The 19,863-nt window shown below is 46.8% G+C and overlaps 2 protein-coding genes across 3 annotated transcripts; both read left to right on the forward strand.

The window, feature by feature from the left end:
• Positions 1-909: 909 nt before the first annotated feature.
• Positions 910-6,778, forward strand: lhx8a (LIM homeobox 8a; the record flags this gene model as incomplete). Its single annotated transcript, XM_080010503.1, has 8 exons — positions 910-969; positions 1,576-1,758; positions 2,545-2,666; positions 3,460-3,680; positions 4,051-4,157; positions 4,389-4,484; positions 5,097-5,262; positions 6,768-6,778. 8 exons carry the CDS (start codon positions 910-912, stop codon positions 6,776-6,778), a joined length of 966 nt encoding a protein of 321 aa, XP_079866629.1.
• Positions 6,779-10,285: 3,507 nt separating this feature from the next.
• Positions 10,286-19,848, forward strand: acot11a (acyl-CoA thioesterase 11a). Of its 2 annotated transcripts, none has more exons than XM_080010590.1 (17): positions 10,286-10,416; positions 11,535-11,789; positions 11,976-12,045; positions 12,731-12,791; positions 12,958-13,062; positions 13,227-13,362; positions 13,754-13,845; positions 14,139-14,200; positions 14,485-14,604; positions 15,160-15,298; positions 15,644-15,699; positions 16,043-16,109; positions 16,954-17,037; positions 17,149-17,282; positions 17,363-17,534; positions 17,666-17,788; positions 18,826-19,848. In XM_080010590.1, the coding sequence occupies exons 2-17, from the start codon at positions 11,591-11,593 to the stop codon at positions 19,036-19,038; spliced, it is 1,833 nt and encodes a 610-aa protein (XP_079866716.1). In that variant the 5' UTR covers positions 10,286-10,416; positions 11,535-11,590; the 3' UTR covers positions 19,039-19,848. The 2 variants fall into 2 exon arrangements, with proteins under 2 accessions (XP_079866716.1, XP_079866715.1); XM_080010589.1 differs by having other exon boundaries at positions 10,342-10,416; positions 11,500-11,789.
• Positions 19,849-19,863: the final 15 nt, after the last annotated feature.

Consider the following 19,863-nt stretch of genomic DNA (forward strand, 5'->3'; position numbering starts at 1 on the left):
GGGACGCCCTGACGCACCCGGACTGCACTGGGCGCCGGTCGTTCATCTGGGGCTGCGGCGCAGCGGTGAGTCGTGCGCCCGGGCGAGGCCTCGTCGGGCCTTCGTCGAAGCCGGACGGTGCGCGGCGGCGGCGGCGGCGTGAGGAATGTCATATTTATATTCATAAATATTATGATATTGTTTGGCAGAGGTTGTGCAGGGAAGCCCAACGACAGGCAGCAGTTACCTCATGGAAAATAATGACGGTCTGCCGCGCGTGTTCGTATTTGAAATCTTATTTTATAGTATTTATATGGATATTATTTAATAGTAATTATTTGAATTCTAATATCTAACAATATTGTGTAGCTATCGTTAAATGTTAGTAAACATATTCATAAAATATATTATAAACAGGGTCATTCTGCTTTTTAACAGTTTAGGGTCATTTTCCACCCAAACAGAGTGAGTTAAATCAGTGTGATGGTTTTTAGGCGAATGCTTTTGGAATTCCCCAAACATCTCCCAGACAAATATTCTTCATTTTTTTAACTGAGTATTTATTATTATTATTATTATTATTATTATTTATTATTATTATTATTATTATTATTATTATTTTATTTTTTTTCCTTTACGACTCGAACGCACCACGGCAGATCAAACACAACGAGCCGCAGCTGCGAGCGCGCGCGGGACGCTCGCGACGTTATTGAAGCGTCGATTGAGTTGAAAAATAAAACAAAATAAAGTTTATTTGGTTTTATTTTTTTTATTGTATTCATTTAGTATTTCCATTTTCTTGAAACTGTGGAGGAACCCCATCCCCGACCAGGGCTCCCCGGGCCGCCTCCCCCTGGACGCGCTGCTCTCTCACGTCACACGACTCTGAGGTTGTGAGTTAAATTTCTCCTCTGAAGTGACGGCGTCATGTCGGAGGGCGAGCAGGTGCTGCCCGAGCTGCAGGAGGAGACCGTCTTCACCGACATGGTGAGAGGAAAACACAAACGCTTCTAATTGACGTTCCTTATTTCACCTCCAGTGACAAACCCACCGGGGATCACTGGATTATTCAAAATAATTAATGATAAATAATGATGAATAAAAATCCAAACTGTTCTGCTTATTTGAACAATAGAGCCATGCAGGAAGCAGACGTTTAAAAACAAACGACATAATAAACATCAATATTTGGGTTTAAGTTTGCTCAAAAGCAAGTGGTGGAAAACCTGCTTAACAGCACCAACGCCAGGTACCACATTTACACTGAAGTATTTGAATACCTGCTCACAAATGTACTTCAGTGATTCATATCCAGTGGCACAGCCTGTATAATACTTCATAAAGTAATAATTATGTATTTTTATTTTTGAGAAGTTTGAAGGATGGAGTCCCTGACTGGCTTGCTTTAGATGATCAATTCATATTTAATTAAAAAAAAAAAAAGATTAAAAATCATGACCGTGTTAGAAAGGTCGTCCAGTTAAAATGATATTTGTTTTGAAACGCAGCGGGTGACGGTGTCAAACGATGTGGAGCTGTTGTTCTTTGAGGCGTGGCCCTAACCCCGTCCATCCGCCTCTTTTTCGGGAGCAGGGCTCCTCCGGACCCGATGATCTTTTCGAGGACGAGACCTACTCCCCGTCCTCCCTCTCCTCCTCCTCCAGGCCGACCCTCTCCGCTTCCTCCTCCTCCTCCTCCACCGCCGCCGCCTCCTTCCGGGAGGAGAACCTGTGCACCACCTGCGGCCTGGAGATCGTGGATCGGTACCTGCTGAAGGTCAGGGCGGGGCGGGGGGGCCTGCCACCTGCTTGGAAGTGCCTCTCCAGGTTGCCACAGTATGGTGTCCTGATAGCGGGGGTTCCCCCAAACTAGGGTCCGCGGCCCCTCCAGGGGCTCTTAAAGCAGTTGCAGGTGGTCGGCAGCAAAGTAGTTGTTTTCTTTAACATTTTTGATTAAATTTTTTATCAAAAAATATTTATGCTCAACCTCATCCACGCTGGTGAGGTTTTTTTTTTTTTTTTTTTTTTTTGTTTTTTTTTTTGTAGATTTTTACTTTGTGCTTTTCTTTCTTTCCCAACTGAGAAGCCCTCTTTTTCTGAGCCCTATTAAAAGAAAAATACATATTTTTTCGTAATTTTATTTAGTATTTAAATTTCTTTTTCTCGGGCGACTTTTGTTTCGCAAATTGCTGTGAGGTGAAGCCCAGCGGGCCACGTGATGTTTACTGGAGGGCCGTGTTAGGCCAGAGGATTCCCACCCCTGCTCTTGTATACAGTCTTACTTAAAACCACGGAACGCTTAACGTTAGGAAGCCTAGTTGTTACCCGGCGACACGGAGATGATGTTCAATTTAGCCGCCTCTATGAGAAGGCTCTTTTTTTTTTTTTTTCTTTTGCCCAAACTACCCGTAAGAACCGCGTTGGCACGGCCTTCCTGTGAGCGCTCGCCACGCGAGCTCCAGTTTCCACGGCTCCGCACGTCTCAATGTGTAAAATTTCAATCGGTTAAAAAAATGTCTTTCAAACACAAAACGAATCCCTCGACTCTTCCCCCGCGCACCAGGTGAACAGCCTGTGCTGGCACGTGCGCTGCCTGTCCTGCAGCGTGTGCAAGGCGTCGCTGGGGCGCCACGTCAGCTGCTACATCAAGGACAAGCAGGTGTTCTGCAAACTGGACTACTTCAGGTGAGCGGCGGGAGCGGCCGAGCGTCGGTCGCGTTTGAATGCATGTGCTTTGGCGCCTGTGTCGGGGACGCGACCTTCTGCGCTTGCGTCTCCTCCCGTTTAAACGGACGGAACGTTGCCTTTTTTATTTTTGGTCGGAGCTGAAGAGGCGGCGGTTCCTTGGCCGAGGGGTGTCCATTGTGTAACCGCTTCCTCTTTAAACTCAATGTCCACGGATATTACTGTACGTCAGACTTGTGAAATGGAGGGGGTGTGGGTGGGGTTTGTTTTTTCAATCAAAAGTGGACTTTTTTAGTTGAGCGTATATGGTCATATTGGATTAGATTCAACGAATCGTCGTTGCACAGGGTACAAGTACTGAGGCAGCCGAACGCATTTCTCTCTTTTTTTTATTTTTATTTTATTTATTTTTTTACATCTCCGTCACTGACGTATCTGGCTGGATGAGCTGGTTTTCCCAGACTCTTTGAATCACGGTTTTAATTCTGAAAACATGCACCGTGCACAGCGGCCCTGCTCCTTCCATGCAAAATATAAAGTATAAACCACAAATTAAAAAGATAAAATGTCAGAATAATTCACTGACTCTAGGTATGAAAAATTATCCAAGAATCTGACGGAAATGGATGTGGCCGTAACTACTTACCGGACTATATAATAATATTAAATACTCTGCCAGGGATGCATGATGAATATTTCATTATTAAAACATCATATGCCGTCGTTCTATTTTATTTATTTATTTTTTATCGACGGCGCTTGGTTTTAATTTCGACGACTCCCCTCCCCCCAGGAGGTACGGGACCCGCTGCGCCCGCTGCGGTCGCAACATCCACACCAACGACTGGGTGCGGCAGGCGCGGGGCCACACCTTCCACCTGGCCTGCTTCTCCTGCACCTCCTGCAAGCGGCAGCTCTCCACTGGCGAGGAGTTTGGGCTGGTGGAGGACAGGGTGCTCTGTCGGCTGCACTACGACGTCTTGATGGAGAACATGAAGCACACCCAGGAGAGCGGTGTGTGGGACGCCGGGAGGTTCAGTGGGTGCTTCACTGCAGTGCTATATCATCAAATGCCCCGAATATAGAATTGGAATGTGATACCTGGGGGGGGGGGAGTATTGACTTAAATTAATCATGGAAAGTATTTGCACATGATGAAATGTTTTTTCTTTCATATTCTGTATTTATTATATCCACCTGGATGAAATCTCCGACTGGATTCTGTTCCGTTTGGCTCGACTCAAAATCGAGACAATTCTAGAGCGGAAAAAAAAAAGTGTTTTATAAATGACTTTTTTTTTTTTTTTTTCCTCCTCCTCCTCTGGTGGGGTGCCATCATATCCTTGAAAGTGTCGGTCGTTTGCTTGTTTTTTTTTCCCGCCAGCCAAAGCCCTCGCTGAAGAGGTGGCGTCCTCGGACCAGGACAGCGGCGCCGCAAAGAGCAGGCCTGCCAAGAGGGCCAGGACCAGCTTCACGGTGGACCAGCTGCAGGTGCAGCGCATGTCGCTCAATTTATGAAAGTTTTAGGATTCCCCCCCCCCCCCCCCCCCCCCGTGAGAAAAATAAAGTGTGTGTGTGTGTGTGTGTGTGTGTGTGTGTGTGTGTGTGTGTGTGTGTGTGTGTGTGTGTGTGTGTGTGTGTGTGTGTGTGTGTGTGTGTGTGTGTGTGTGTGTGTGTGTGTGTGTGTGTGTGTGTGTGTGTGTGTGTGTGTGCGCCCCGCAGGTCATGCAGTCCCAGTTCTCCAAGGACAACAACCCGGACGCCCAGACCCTGCAGCTGCTGGCGGAGAGGACGGGGCTCAGTCGCAGGGTGATACAGGTGGGCGTCGCTGCACCTTGTACCACTGCTAGTTTACCATAATAAATTAAGACTTTGAGACCTCAGGGGCTCAAATGGGATTTGGAGTATCATGAGTAGACAGCAAATAGTGTATAATGTTGTTGTTGTCAATAATTATTATTATTGACTGCTAGTATGGTCCCAAATCAGTCAGAGCTTCATTTGGGGTCAGTATAATATAATTCATCTTACTCAATTAGAGACAAAAGTTAACTTATGTTAAAAAGAAATTAAATATTTGACCTGTTTATTATGGCTTTTGGTGCCTCATTTTTGTATAGAGGACACTCTCCAATATGGTTATCCTATTTTAGCCCAGCATTAGATCGGTATCCGTGTATTGGCATTTGTGCATCCCAACTTGAATGCATTGATCTTTAACACGCAGCTAGCTCTTCTTCTTAACTGAAAGTGGTGGATCCTGGTATCTGGATCCTCCAATTTTATACAACTTTTTTTTTTTTTTTAACAATATCTCAAAACATTTAACAAAGATGCCCAGTCCCACATCACAGAAGCAGGCCAACTCGGTCCGACTAGTGGTGGCAATCCGTCCCCCGCACAGACCTGCAGAACTCGCTTCCCCCGCAGGTTTGGTTCCAGAACTGTCGAGCTCGTCAAAAGAAGCACGTCAGCCCAAATCCCGCTCCTCCTCCAGCAATGACGCTGCTTCCCTCTGGTCAGCTGACGCCGCCTTTGGAGGATCTGCAGTACGCGGCGTACATCTCTCCAGACACTGCGCTGACCTACAGCAATGGTAAGAACGGTGAAGGCGTTCACGCATCGAATGGCAGTATATTATAAAAGCTTTTTGAATAAACATGTTGGATAGTACTGTCCCAGCCCAAGATTTTAACTATGTGTAACAGTGGCTAATGCCTGATGGTTGTTGTGGGGAAAAATATTCATGCCTAAATTAAATACAGTTAAAAAGAGGCAGAATATAAAAAGAAAAAAAGTTACTTTTAATTTTCAACTCCGAGCCCAGGAAGACAATGCAACGGCTCCGTTGCGTCGCAGTCTTGGGCGATGGGAGAAAAGTGTAGAATGAGACCCAGGGCCGTGCCGTCGTGTTTCTGGGTGTATGTGCATCGGTTGTGCCGAAAATGAAATGTGAAGGCCGTGGCTCGAATCAGTAGGAGCCTCAGGCGCTGTGCTCGAGGCTGGGGTGTGTCCCGTCGAGGATGGGGGGGGCATCACGCAACATGGACAGCAAACTCTGGAGAACTGTCAGCGCACCCTGAAAGATGAGCTCCGTCTTCTTGGTGCAATTAAATTAATTAAATTCTAACAGCAAACGTTACCTTAACGTGGCACTGATGTGAATGCTGCCCGTCGTGGCTTTGGGCTCCATCTGTAGGTGTGGTTGTTGCAGCTTTTCCAAAGGTAAGAAAACATCAAATTAGCAAAGGGGATGAATGTCGATGTCCATTAAGTGGGGGGGTTGATTTGAATGGTTTTGTGTTGTAACCACTGAATAAATTGGACTAACGTATTCATTTTGTTTTCACACAGTTGATTGATTTGGTTGGAATTTAATTTAGGCATGAAACTTCTTCCATAGATTCTTACAAGATTTGTCTTGATGGAATATCCCCTCCTCTGGACTTGGAGGACTATAATATGGTATTTATGTGAATAATTTAAAATGGTGCAGTCTTGATATGAAGCGGCACAGAGATTAAAAATAAATATTTCTATTAATTCAGGCTGAGGTTGTTAAACTCAGATTTTTTTGTTTTTGTTGTCCCACAGTTCAGCCATCACCCGCACTCTTGTTCCAGCCACTTATACCCCATTCAATGACTCAACTGCCACTAAGCCACGCCTGAGCTTTACACCACTTTGGGAAACCAAGTGGAGCTGATCGTTGGATGAAGAGCGACGGGACGAATCGAGACTGAACGTGGAGAAGGAATAAGATGGGGGGAGAAACAAAAACCTGCCAAGCCGCTCATTGAGTTTACTCCCGCCTGGATTTACACACGAAAAAGCAGTTGGACACTTGCTTTTTACTTTGGAAGTTTGCGTAAAATATAGATGTTTGTGGTCAGTATCATTGATCATTGTTAATATATTATCTATATCCGTCATTTAATTTATTTGAAGGACAAGGAGGAGCATTGTTTGAAGAAAAATGTACTGTCTGAGTATCTTTCGGTTGTCAATTATGTTTTGGTTTGTCATTACGTCGGTGACTCGGAGAGGTGATATTACGTATTAATTGTATGAATTGACACGTGATTATTTGTGTATTTCTAGGACTTGAGTGACACTGGACCTCCAAGATTTGAAAAAAAAAACAAAACCTTACAATGTTGTGAAAATCGAGCCAAATATTTGGTCTGTAGCGTGGATCTCGCTCTTCTGACATACAAACCTACTGTTTAGGCAACCTTGGGAAAACTCAGATCCGTGTCAGTGCGCATGAGATGATGCACAAACGAGCCACGCTGGAAATAAATTGCAGAGTGAAATCCTGTGACCCCTCCTACTGCGTGCATGCGTACAGTTGTGATGGGATGCATTTTCAACATGTCTTGTTTTTGTCGATATGGAGTGCTTTCCCGCCGAAAAAAGTAAAATACTTGAAATCCTCCGCCATGCAACAACAAAGGGTGTGTGCATGTGGCCTAACCGAGGCATTTCCACCAAATGCAAGGGCTGATTATGGCAACATACGGCGTTAAATTGTATGAATTAGGTTCGCTGTGGGGGATCTTCACCTTTACCATAGATGTTATTCTGGGAACCTGAATGTGTTTATTCTGTCCCAGTTTCTGTTCTACTGAGAATGTTGATTTTCTTTTTATTTATATGTATATCTAAAATGCAATTGTGTATATATTTTTAATATTTAGATGAACTCAACTGACTGGTACAACGGGCTTATTGGCAATTTCAACGCTATTCGTTCAACTCTTTTCCACTGTATAATATCGTTACAAAGCGGAAAGAAAGTCAACCATCGGTTTCCTATCGGACCGATCAATAGTGACACTAAACACCGCGTGGCCGTGAAGCCTCATGGGAAATGTAGTGTTGACGCCCATGGAGGCTCATGAACGTTACTTGTGGGAAACGACTTTGGAGCAGCGATAACGGCTGGAAATGACAGCGTCGTGTCGCTGAGTGACGCAGAAAAGCCCCGCCGCCATGTCTTGTGTGACGTGGGAGTTGCCGTTAAGATAAAATGATCGTACGTGGAAGGATTCGTTAGTTCCGGGACCTCGGGCCCCCGCCAACGTCTCCTCCGCGTTACGCTGTTGTTTTTCTGGGGGTGGAAGGTTCGACGACTCTTTTGGGAGTCGGTTACTAGCGAGTCACTCGGATCGATTTTCCCGATTCCTTCGTCCGGTTGATTAGGCTGGTGTGTAACGCACGGTGAGCGGCGGAGGACCCCGTGAACGACGGATGAGAGGGAGAAGGCTCCGTCTTTTGTTATTGACTTATTTATCCTTCTTATCGGGGGCACGAACCGACGTTCCCCAGAAAACAGTTTCGCCCAATTCTCCGGAAAGTAATTATTTTTGGAGGAAAGTGTGAAGCCGAAAATGATACAACCTTATGATACAACCACGGAGTTCAATTATTTTCAGTCATCGAGACTATTAACGCATTTGGGCTTTTTTATAATCTAGTCCAGTTTTGACAGCTATAAGTACAGTAGTTTATTTTAAATATACCTGTTTTTGGGGGCCCCTGTGGAAACAATACAGTAAAATCCGCGTTGCTCCTGTTTTCTCAAATAGAATACTACTTTTACAAATCAGAAACGGTGTCATCGATGCAATTTGGGATTATTATAATGCAGCCCAGGTTTGACATACACTACTCACAAAAAGTTAGGGATATCTGGCTTTCGGGTGACATTTATGGAAGATGTAAAAAGTTCACGCTACAGTGAAATTATATCATGAAAGTAGAGCATTTAAGTAAAAGCATGAAATGGTGATTTCCTCATCTCAAACAATTGATTGAAACAAAAGCCAACAACAGTGGTTGGTTTACCACAACAAAAAATGCCAATGTCTCAATAACTTGTCATGTGCCCCTGAGCATCAGTTACAGCTTGACAACCACGTCTCATGCTGTTCACAAGTCGACTTATTGTCTGCTGAGGTCTGGCCCCCCACTCTTCTTGAAGGGGGCCCTCGGGTCATTGAGGTTCTGGGGCACAGAGTTACGAGCCTCTACACGGCCACTCAGCTGATCCCATAGGTTTTCTATGGGATTCAGGTCTGGAGAAAGTGCAGGCCACTCCATTTGAGGTGCCCCAGTCTCCAGCAGCCGTTCCCTAATGATGCCTCCTCCATGAGCTGGAGCGTTGTCGTCCATGAAGATGAAATGAGGCCTGTGTTGTTCATGCAGGGGCACAATGACTGGATGAATGATGTTATTCAGGTAGTATGGGCTTGTCACTGTACCATTCACAAAGTGTAGGGCAGTTCTGTATTGACTAGACACACCTGCCCACACTGTAACACCACCACCACTAAAGGCTCGTCTGGTGACAACAGTGGCTGATGCGTAGCGCTCTCCTTGACGTCTCCAACATCGTTGGCGGCCATCGTCTCTGCTCAGCGTGAACGGACTTTCATCACAGAACAGCACTGAAGCCACTGGTCCCTCGTCCAGCGTAAATGCTCCCTGGCCCGTGCAAGACCATGATGGCTGTGGATGGTGGTGTGGTCAGGTACCCTTGCAGGTCGTCTAGCACGCAGACCACGCTGATGGAAATGGTTTTGAATGGTCTGACATGACACTTGGTGCCTCTCACCTCCCTTAAATGTGCCTGGAGTTGAGTGGCATCATCCTGCGGTTCCGCAGGGCACTGTTCACAATGAAGCGCTCATCAGTGTGGGATGTGGCCAAAGCACGTCCACTTCTATGCCTCTCTCTGTATCTCTGTTGCAACCTGCTGATGACACTCTGTGACGCTCTAAGCTCAGTGGCCACTTCCCTCTGACAACATCCTGTTTGAAGCCTCGCAAGGTGAGGTACTGTTGATCAGTTGTTAGGTGTCGTCTTGGTCTCATGATGTCAAAATGTAAACAGCATGATGAAGAGGACTGTTTAAATACCAATTCTAATTGAACCAGGAAATGTATTGGTCGATTCATGGATCAAACACCTGTTGTGAATTTTGCCGTTCAGCTCCTTGTTAGAGAACAGCAAGTTGTGAAAAAAGTACTGAAACACTGAACAGTTGGACATGTGCATTCAAAGTTTAGAGAAGGTCAAATGAAGTTCACCTGTAAAGGTTATAGTGCATTTTATCTTCATCCTGAAATTTCTAAAAATAAAAATATACTGGATTTATGTGTGCAGTGTGGGTGGGAAAAAACAGTAACATCCACATTGGTCCTGTTTTCACAAATAGAACAATACTTCTACAAGTCAGAAACTGTTAGAAATGCAGTTTGGGCTTTTTAATACAATGTGGTGCCGGTTTGACAGCTATTAGTACAGCACCTTGACTACTATAAGCACCATGGCTGTAGGTGGTCTGCGTGTAGGAAAATAAAAAGTCTAAAAATTCCGAGGAATTTGAACGGCCCGCTGCTCGCTTCAGCGTTGGGCTTGAATCGGAGGCCGCCTCCACCCTGACGGTTCCCCTTAGCCGCCCCCTCAACCGGCGGAGCGGAAGCCGAGCTCCGCGTCGTGGCCGTTTTGCTGGAGAGACCCCCGCCCCGCCCCGCCCCGCCCCGACCGCCGAGTCCTTTTCGTTCGCCGCGAACGAATCGTCAACGAGTCCATTCAGCACCGGGCCACACGCCCCGACGGTCTGACTGTCTGACGGGAGGCGGGGAGGCGGGGAGGCGGACCTGGACCTGGACCTGGACCTGGACCCAACTCACGCTGCTGTCCCCACTGTCAAACCGCGGACGCCGACCCACGGGACCAGTCGGTAAGCGGTCCCAGACACGGTCCGCGGCGTGGCGTTCTTTTCCTTGGCGGGGTCCTTCCCCCCGCTTCGGTGTGTCACGACTCCACGAGCAGGGACAGGTGTTGACAGCTCGTCGTGCTGTTTTGTTTTTCCTTCCTTGGTTTGTGAGCGTCTCCTCGGCGACCTTCGCGCGTTTAACCCGTGAGGCTCTCGCCGTTCGAAAGCGTCCTTTCGGTCTCCGCATCCCGCGGGGTGGAGCGCCCTGTTCGTTTACGGCGGTGGCTCCCCGGTCTGGGTTGAGGGTGCGGGGGGCTTTCCGGTTCAGTCACGGCTGTTTTCCAACCGGAATCGGTGCGAACCCAACCTCCGCCACATTTTTGTTGTTGTTGTTGTTTTTAAGACCGTCTGCTGTGAACGGACTGCGGTTCGTCAGACAGGCGAGCGCACGTTCGGTCGTCGCGGTCCGTCGCTGTCTGGGTGGAACCGCAGAGAAAAAGCTGCTTCCTGAAACGCTTGCACCACACTGACCGGATCCATGGCATTTACTCTGCCACGGAGTCCATTATTTGTTTCTTATCTCAAATCATGGGAAATGAGCACGAGGATTAGTACTGGATATGTTTTTTTTGTCCCCCTCTCTAAACAAGTTTTATTGGATTTGTGTTGAACGCGTCCCAGTAGCAGAGTCCTACACGTTCCCCCAGGTGGCCCCTGCCGTGGGAAAGGTTTCTGGTAAAATGGCATCGGTTGTGAAAACTCACTGCATTCCCCAGATCACACCATGTCATCACGGTTTGAGTCGTGTCTAACGTCAAAGTTGCAAATCTGACAAAAAAAAAGACAAAATACAAGCTTCCCTGCTGCCGCTCGGGTGGAAAGTCAATGTGTGGAGTCATGAAAGGTTTGTTTTCATATTGATTTCACACCATGTACGATGTAGAGCGAGGAGTACGTCGTCCTATCAGGAGGTAAATACGCATTTAGTGCAAATCTATTAAAATTCACCTCCCTTTGTTATTGTGCCGCTCAGAAAGATGAACGCATTTGAGCCTTAGATGAAGTGTTTAAGTAGAGTTGTTATGGAGACCTTTTATACCTCTGCAGGATGTCAATCTCAACAAAGTCGATCTCCTCGACAGACGGGTCCTGGTGTTCGTGTATCAAGGCCGGCCGCGTCCCTTTCAGCTTTCAAAAGATGAGTCTCAGAGACCAGGACGCCCTGGATAAAGGGGAGGAGGAGGAGGAGGAAGATGAGGAGGAGGAGGAGGATGAGAGTGTGAACCCCACGGAGGTGAAGATGAGCCAGATCGTGATGCCGTGTCATAGCAACCACCGACAGGAGCTCAGCGCCGGACAGCTGCTCAAGTGGATGGACTCCACCGCCTGTCTCTCAGGTGTGTGTGTGTGTGTGTGTGTGTGTGTGTGTGTGTGTGTGTGTGTGTGTGTGTGTGTGTGTGTGTGTGTGTGTGTGTGTGTGTGTGTGTGTGTGTGTGTGTGTGTGTGTGTGTGTGTCTGTGTGTGTGTGTGTGTGTGCGCGCGTGTCGCAACCGAAATGACACATTTCTGCTTCCTGTCCACAGCTGAGAGACATGCAGGCTGTTCCTGCGTCACAGCCTCGATGGATGACATCTACTTTAAACACACCATCAGGTCAGTTTGGGGGGTGGAGTAAGCTGGTTGTGAAATGCCTTACCCCGCTTGACCTCGACATTGGTGTGTTATTATGTGTGTGTGAGTCACTAAAGGTGTGTGTGTGTGTGTGTGTGTGTGTGTGTGTGTATGTATATATATATATATATATATATATATATATATATATATATATATATATATATATATATATATATATATATATATATATAATTTTTTTAATTATTACTATTATTTATTTTATTTTTTTAAGTTTATCCCTGTTATACTCAGCCCTCATGCAGTACAGTATACAGTGTATGTAGGTAGGTTTAATTCGGGCAACAGTTCAGCCTCCTCTCCATAGTGGACACTCGGCTCCATACTCCCCTCAGGAGTTCGATGAAAGTCATGGGGGACAGACCATTTCGGGGTGTAACACTGGTAACAACACCGCGGCACAGCAATGAAAATGTAATGTTTCTTAAATAACTGCTCTAGTTTTCAAAGTATTTCTGCTGTGGCATCATGCTGCTTTGCCTGGAACTCTTTGCACTGGACTCAGATTGTGGATTTTTCCCCTATTGCTTGGATTGAACTCCTGATGGAGGGATGGAGCGTCTGGTATGGAGGGTCCTCGTGGGTGCAGTCCTTCCCTCCGAGTCTCTGAATCCTTCTCTCCTCCTCCTCTCTGCTCTCTTCCTAGCGTTGGGCAGGTTGTGAACATCAGGGCAAGGGTCAACAGAGCGTTCAACACCAGCATGGAGGTCAGGTCTATTCCCTGGACGTTCCTACATTCCGGCACATTTTTGTTGTATTGCTCCTTTTGTTATTGGAAAGTACTCCATGTGATCTACTGAAACAGATTTAAATCAAGGCAACTTTTAAACCATTCAACCAAATTCATTGTTACGATCCCCACCTGTGTGACAGGTGGGGATCGTGGTGAGTTGTGAGGACCTGTTCACCGATCGCCACTGGAGGGTTTGCAACGCGTACGCCACCTTTGTGGCCCAGCGAACAGACGCTGGAAAGAAGGTAAGACAGTGTGTCTTTATGTGTGTGCACTTTGTTGAGTAATAAACAGTTTTTCCGGTCTAAGTTAACAATTTACCGTGTGTGTGCGTGTGTGCGTGTGTGTGTGTGCGTGTGCGTGTGTGTGTGCGTGTGTGTGTGCGTGTGCGTGTGCGTGTGCGTGTCAGGTCAAGCTGAGTCCCATGGTGCCTCAGACCCAGAGGGAGCAGGAGGAGTACAGCGTTGCCGCAGAGCGACGGAGGATGAGGATGTTGCACAGTGACATCATCAAGGACCTGCTCTCCGACAGGACCTTCCAGCAGGGTAGGTCGGCACGGCAACCGCCTCTAGAATTTGGGCGTCATGGGGTAATCCTACCGCCATATATTAAGGAAGACAAGCGGCTTTGCACACAACCAAACTAATAAATAACTAATGAGAGCCCTCTGGATGAAGTGAAAGTCCTCCAACCGTCTGCTTAAGTAAAAGTTTTAAAATACCCCATAGAAATTATGTCCTCATTGAATCATAATCAATATAAATATTGAAATAAACAAAGCATTAATAACTAATTGTGTGTGTGTGTGTGTGTGTGTGTGTGTGTGTGTGTGTGTGTGTGTGTGTGTGTGTGTGTGTGTGTGTGTGTGTGTGTGTGTGTGTGTGTGTGTGTGTGTGTGTGTGTGTGTGTGTGTGTGTGCGTGCGTGTGTGTTCCAGCTGACAGCTTGGCAGCTGACAATGCCGTGGCCGCAGAGAGAACAAAGGTGGAGAGTGTTGAACTCGTCCTGCCGCCCCACGCTAACCACCAGGTCAACTACCTGTCTGTCTGTCTGTCTGTCTGTCTGTCTGTCTGTCTGTATATATTTATCTGGTCTTCCAGTGTCACACTATCATGAGACTTTGGCCGTCACATAGAATAACAGTGTTTAATGTTTTACTCTGAACAGGTTTTATGTTTAACGCCATGTACATCTTGGCTCCACAAGCGAATAAGCCGTTTTGGTCTTTCAGAGAACCCACCACTGAAACTCAGTCAGTATTGCACTCTTCCGATGCCTTATTGTTTGATGATTGATGGTTATGTTGTGTCATGTGTGTCCAGGTGAACACGTTTGGAGGACAGATCATGGCTTGGATGGTGAATGTGGCGACGATAGCAGCGAGGTAAACCGCACATTTATTAAAAAAATATATATATATAGTTTACAAGTCTTTTAGTGATACAGAATATGGAGAACTTTGAGGCAGTTTTAGCGTGAGGTCATAGGAAACACAGATACTGACACTGCTGTTGCTCCTATTGTGCTGCAGTAAAACATACACACTCAACATGACACCTCCACCACGCATCGGTCCAATCTTATCTTTCTAACTCTTAATGATTACACACCTGTCTCTCTGTCTCTCTCTCTCTCTCTCTCTCTCCCTCTCTCTCTCTCCCTCTCCAGCCGTCTGTGCCAGGCTCATCCCACCCTGAGCACCATCGACATGTTCACCTTCAGAGGACCGTCTCAGGTTGGGGACCGTCTGCTGCTCAGGGCGATCGTCAACAACGCCTTCAAAAACAGGTTCCCACACACGTTAGATGTACAAAATATAAGGAGGAGAACAGAAACGGCACAGACAGCACCTCGTCAGACAGGCCATCACGCTCACATCCTGAGAAATCATACATTTATTATTTCATCGTCTCGGTAGGACTGGTAATATACTGTCACGTTTATTGATACGTCCACACTGACACTGTTTTACCAAATACACTTAATGGATGGATGGATGGATGGATGGATGATGGCTGGTTGGATGAGGGGATTAAAAGGAAGGATGACTAGATGGATGGATGATGGCTGAATGGATGATATGAATATGTATGGCGGATGGATGAATAGAAGGATGGATAAATGAATGAATGGAAGGTTGGATGGATTATGGATGGAATGATGGATGGAAGGATGGATGGATGGATGAATGAAGGAAGGCTGGATGGGTGAGTGAATGGAGGGCTGGATGGTTGAATAGATGGATGAATGGATAGATCGACTCAATCATCATGTAGTGAACTACAATGATAGTGAATATGGAGTAGAGAGTGATCTGTGTGTGTGTGTGTGTGTGTGCGGCAGCATGGAGGTCGGGGTGCGAGTGGAGGCGTACCACAGAGGCGGTCCTAACAGACACATCAACTCCGCCTTCATGACCTTCGAGGTTCTGGACGGCAGCGGAACACCACTCACGTTACCACGGATACGACCCGAACCCCTGGTCAGTCCTCCACTGGCAACGGACAGGACCACAGTATGAACATAGTCCCTCACGCTCTCTCTCTCCCTCCCTCCCCCTCTTCACATCTCTGTCACTCTCTCTATCTCTCTCCACATCTCTCTCCCCCTCCCTCGCTTCACATCTGTCTCTCTCTTTCTCTCCCCCTCCCTCCCTCTCTTCACGTCTCTGTCACGCTCTCTCTCTCTGTCTCCCTCTCCTCACGTCTGTCTCTCTCTCTCTCTCCCCCTCTCTTCACGTCTGTCCCTCTTTCTCTCTCTCTCTCTCGCTCGCTCTCTCCCCCCCCCCCTTCCTCTCTCCACATCTCTGTCACTCCTCCGCTTGCAGGAAGGGATGAGGAGGTTCCAGGAGGCCATAGCCAGAAAGAAGATCAGATTAGACAGGTAGGAGGATGCCTGTGCCCCGTAGAACCATTACTCCATCTACGTATAAAAAACACTCTCAACTATTTGTTACCACGTTTGTCACACAAGTTATTTTGCACTTGAAATAAGCGTGAACTCCAAAGTCTTTTTTTAGCGCTTCACTGAAATACATCAATCCTGGACATGAAGGTTTTTTAATTTTAATATTTTTCTTACAAATGTGATCAAATGGGCATTAGATAGTAACTGTGTCAGGACACCATCACCTACACCCACAGGATGAATAAACACTGGATGAACACCATCACCTACACCCACAGGATGAATAAACACTGGATGAACGTTGTCGTATTTGTTGCAGGAAGTACATCATTTCCTGCAAGCAAGCCGAGGTCCCTGTGTCTGTGCGCTGGGATCCCAGGAACCAGGTGAGGATGAAGCCCTAAAAACGACGCAGGTCTGCACACAACGAAACAGACACATGTTTCCACGGCAACTTCATGGATCAGACTATTGCCCGGAAGGAGGGCGCGGTGGAGTCTTTGTGTTGACCGGAACAAAACCAAGTGGAGTCACGGAGAAACAACTGTAATTTTTCATTATGAGATTGACCTAATAGCAGTTGATAAAAATAAATGATCAGTCGTTATAATCAATTATCAATAGTTCATTTAAATGACTAATCGGAAGGAACAATTTATTCTGAATTGGTTCTTTTCAACAAGTTTACCAGTTTGGTCCGGGTCACAGGGTGTGTGAGTAACCTTGGTTTTACAATCTTGAATCTTGAAGATCTTGAATCTTGAATCAAGGAGAAAGATAAAGCTTTGTTTTACGAGTCAATAAAATAAGATCTTAAGCAACATGTGGCTTATCAACACCTTGGTTTCAATGTGGAAATCACGGTAAGGGCTGCGTTAGTAGCTCTGTGTTCACTAATAAATACGAATAAATACTCATCAATACGAATAAATACTCAAGGTTTATTGAACGTGGAAGCAATGTCTCTCCCGCCTTGGAGAGGAGTCAGTGTAAAAACAAGCCCCTCCCTGTGTGTAAGATCCACTTCAACTGTTTCATAATTTAGTTATTACTGTAATTACACAAATTTAACTCTTGTGGGTTTTTTTATTTTTATTTTAAAGGAGCGTTGTGTTATCAGATAAGATACATGTAATACAAATAAACCTCTATAGCAGTTTTGAAGAGAAATGTGCAAGGACATACGGCATTTATCGTTGTTGACGTAGAGCTGTTTGTGGTGCTCCGCAGGTGTATCTGAGCTACAACAACGTGTCGGCGCTGAAGATGTTGGCCGCCAGGAACAACTGGCTCCTCAACTCTGAGAAGGACCGGGTGGGTGGATGAGGCGGGGGCGGTGGGGGCGGACCCGAGCTGCGTTCTCTGGCTCAGGGGGGTTTGGGGTTTGAGGCCGATCCCTTTGACCCACCTTTCCCCTGCTCCCAGGTGAGTCTCTACGCGCTGGAGGGGAAGTCGGTGCTGAGCATCCGGGTGGAGGCGGAGGTGGACGTCCCGGCCCGGAGAGCCTTCCACCTGCTGGGCGATCTGCGGAACAGAACGGCCTGGGACACGCACTACCAGTAACTAGCCACATCCAGGCAACGTGCCCCCGTACTGGCGGCTGCTCGCCGTGACTGAAAGCACAATCTCTAAAAACCAGGGAGTGCGAGCTGATTCGCCCGGCGGACGAGGACGACTCGCTGTACCGGGTGGTGACGCCGTCGGTGGGCCGCGGCGGAATGGCGTCTCCGGGCTCAGCCAGTCAGGGAGGAGGGACCGTCCAGGACTTCATCCTTTTGGCCTCCAGGAGGAAGCCCTACGGAAGAGGGCGAGTGCAGCCCGCCCCCCACCCCGAGCTTTTACAAAGCCCCTTCAGAATGTTGAAATCACGTGCTGGGCTTCCGGCTGATGTTGGGGTTTGGTTTGATGTGTGTATGTACTCTTATGTTTCCTTTTCAGGGAGCCCTACGTCATCGCGCTGCGCTCCGTGTCCCTGCCCACCCACCCCCCCACCGAGGGGTACAACCGAGGAGAGGTGACGTGTGCTGGCTTCACCATACTGGAGACCAGGAACAACACCTCACTGGTGAGACTGGTCTTTCTCTCTTCCCGCCTGGTTCTCATCGCCTCCTTTTCCATTTTTCTCTCTTTACTTCCGACGACAAAAACCTTCCTCATTATAAACAATGAACCTGTCATTTAAAATGTGAGCTCGGCCGTTGCTTGGGAAGACGTGAAAATGACATTTCAATGTGAATGTCGTTTTGAAACCACGTTCTGAGAATAAGAGAATGAGAATGAGATCGGTATCTGTCGTTAATTTAATTTAATGGCCGTGAATTGCATTAAAAAGTCAATCTTCCAAGTAACGGAGGTATTGAACATTTTGTAATCTAACCATAAAGGAAGGAATCTCTGTCTGTCCAATCTGTTGTATGTCTGTCTGTCTGTCCTTCAATTATATCGACAACCGTTCATTCCATCTACTTCGGCTTGGGGGGGTGTCGCTGGGGACCCAAGGACGTGCCGTGTCCAATTTGGTGCAGTTTGGACACGCAACACGTGTGATATTAGTAAACTTTGAATAAACAAGCGAGCAGCGAGCCGCTCAGCTCGCGGGGCGGGGTGTGGCGGGGCTTCGTCGACAGCTAGCCGCCTGCAGCAGCGGGGCGGGGCTTCAGGGCTCTACCTTTAAGACTGTACTGTGATTAAGGGCTGTATAAATAAAGTTGAGCGTTGCCCGTTCAAGACAGGCACGTTTTGAACGGGCTGCACTAGTTCTAATAAAAAAAACAAATGTGCATCTAGTGAATGAATCTATGAATTCAGTAAAGGATGTTTGCAGGTGTTGCTGGTCGGGACAAAAAGACAAAAAATATAGGACGTTTGGATGCACTTTAAGCTCAAAACAAATGTGGTCATCTTTATTACTTATTATGTGAACATAAATTATAAGCTCAAACCTTCACTGGCCGAATGTAGTTCATATCCAGTGGATTAAGGATTCTTGTGTTTAATTTTCCCTTCCTAAATTCCCGTTAGCGACAGCGTAGTCCGCCAAGGATCCCCTGGCGTACAGCGCTGCTCTCAACCTGCCTGTTGTTGTTTACCTCCTGATTCCAGATCAGTTACTATAACCAGGCGTCGCCCGAGGTGCTCCCCTACATCTCCACCGACATCGCCGGCCTCTCGTCCAGCTTCTACCACAACTTCTGTGCCTGCAGCCGGTACCTGTCCAGGCACAGGCTGCCCTCCGCCCCGGAGGGAGGAGGGGAGGGGGAGGAGGAGGGGCCTCCCGCCGTGGAGAGATGTGACTCTCTCCCCGCACATCACTGAGCTCTAGACCCCAACGGTTTCCTCCCGGAGGTGACGTGCTGCACTCTGACAGGAGTGTTTTGGCTTTGGGAGATGATGATACTAAGTCCCCGGGGAAAAAAACTTGAATATATTTTCAACAGATAAATAACAAAGAAACGTGTTTTTGTAAATGAAAGGCCGCCTCCAGTATATTTTGAAACGGCACTTGGCAAAAAGTGATGTGATTATCCAGACTGGCCCGCCCGCTCCAGTCACGTCCACCGAGTGAAGCAGATGTCGAGGTAGAAGAATCCCCGCCCCCTCAAAACTTACATTAGAGTGGTGGCTACGTTCCTTTCCACTCTCTCCGTCTGCGGTGCAAGCTGGTGTCCTGGTGCCGGGGAGAACCTGCTTCCTCCTTCCTCCGCCCTGGTGTTTCTAATGTGTTTCATGAACCTTTTATACATCAGTTGTTTTATCTTTTTTAGAGAACAACAAGCATGATGGGTGAAGTTGCAATTGATGCTAGAAAATATCGGGTTTTTTATTGTTTTTATTCCAATTTGCATTGAGGTTGACTGATGGTACAAAAAAAAAATACATTTTTTAAAGGTGATTTTTTATTTTTTGCATTTTCAGAGAAGATACTGTAAATCATAGAACTTAAGATTTTTCTTTTCTACGGAGCAATGCTATCAATTTTGGGCATTTATTATTGAAGATCATGGTACTTTTATGGGAGACACTTCAATGGTTGTCACAATAATGTGTTGACAGATAATAACAGTAATTAATGCACACATCAATATTTTTCTAGTCTTTTTAATACAATAAAATCATTTTTGAGTACTCTAATTCTGAACT

The sequence above is a fragment of the Zeus faber genome, assembly GCF_960531495.2.
Source record: "Zeus faber genome assembly, chromosome: 12".
Taxonomy (NCBI): Eukaryota; Metazoa; Chordata; class Actinopteri; order Zeiformes; family Zeidae; genus Zeus; species Zeus faber.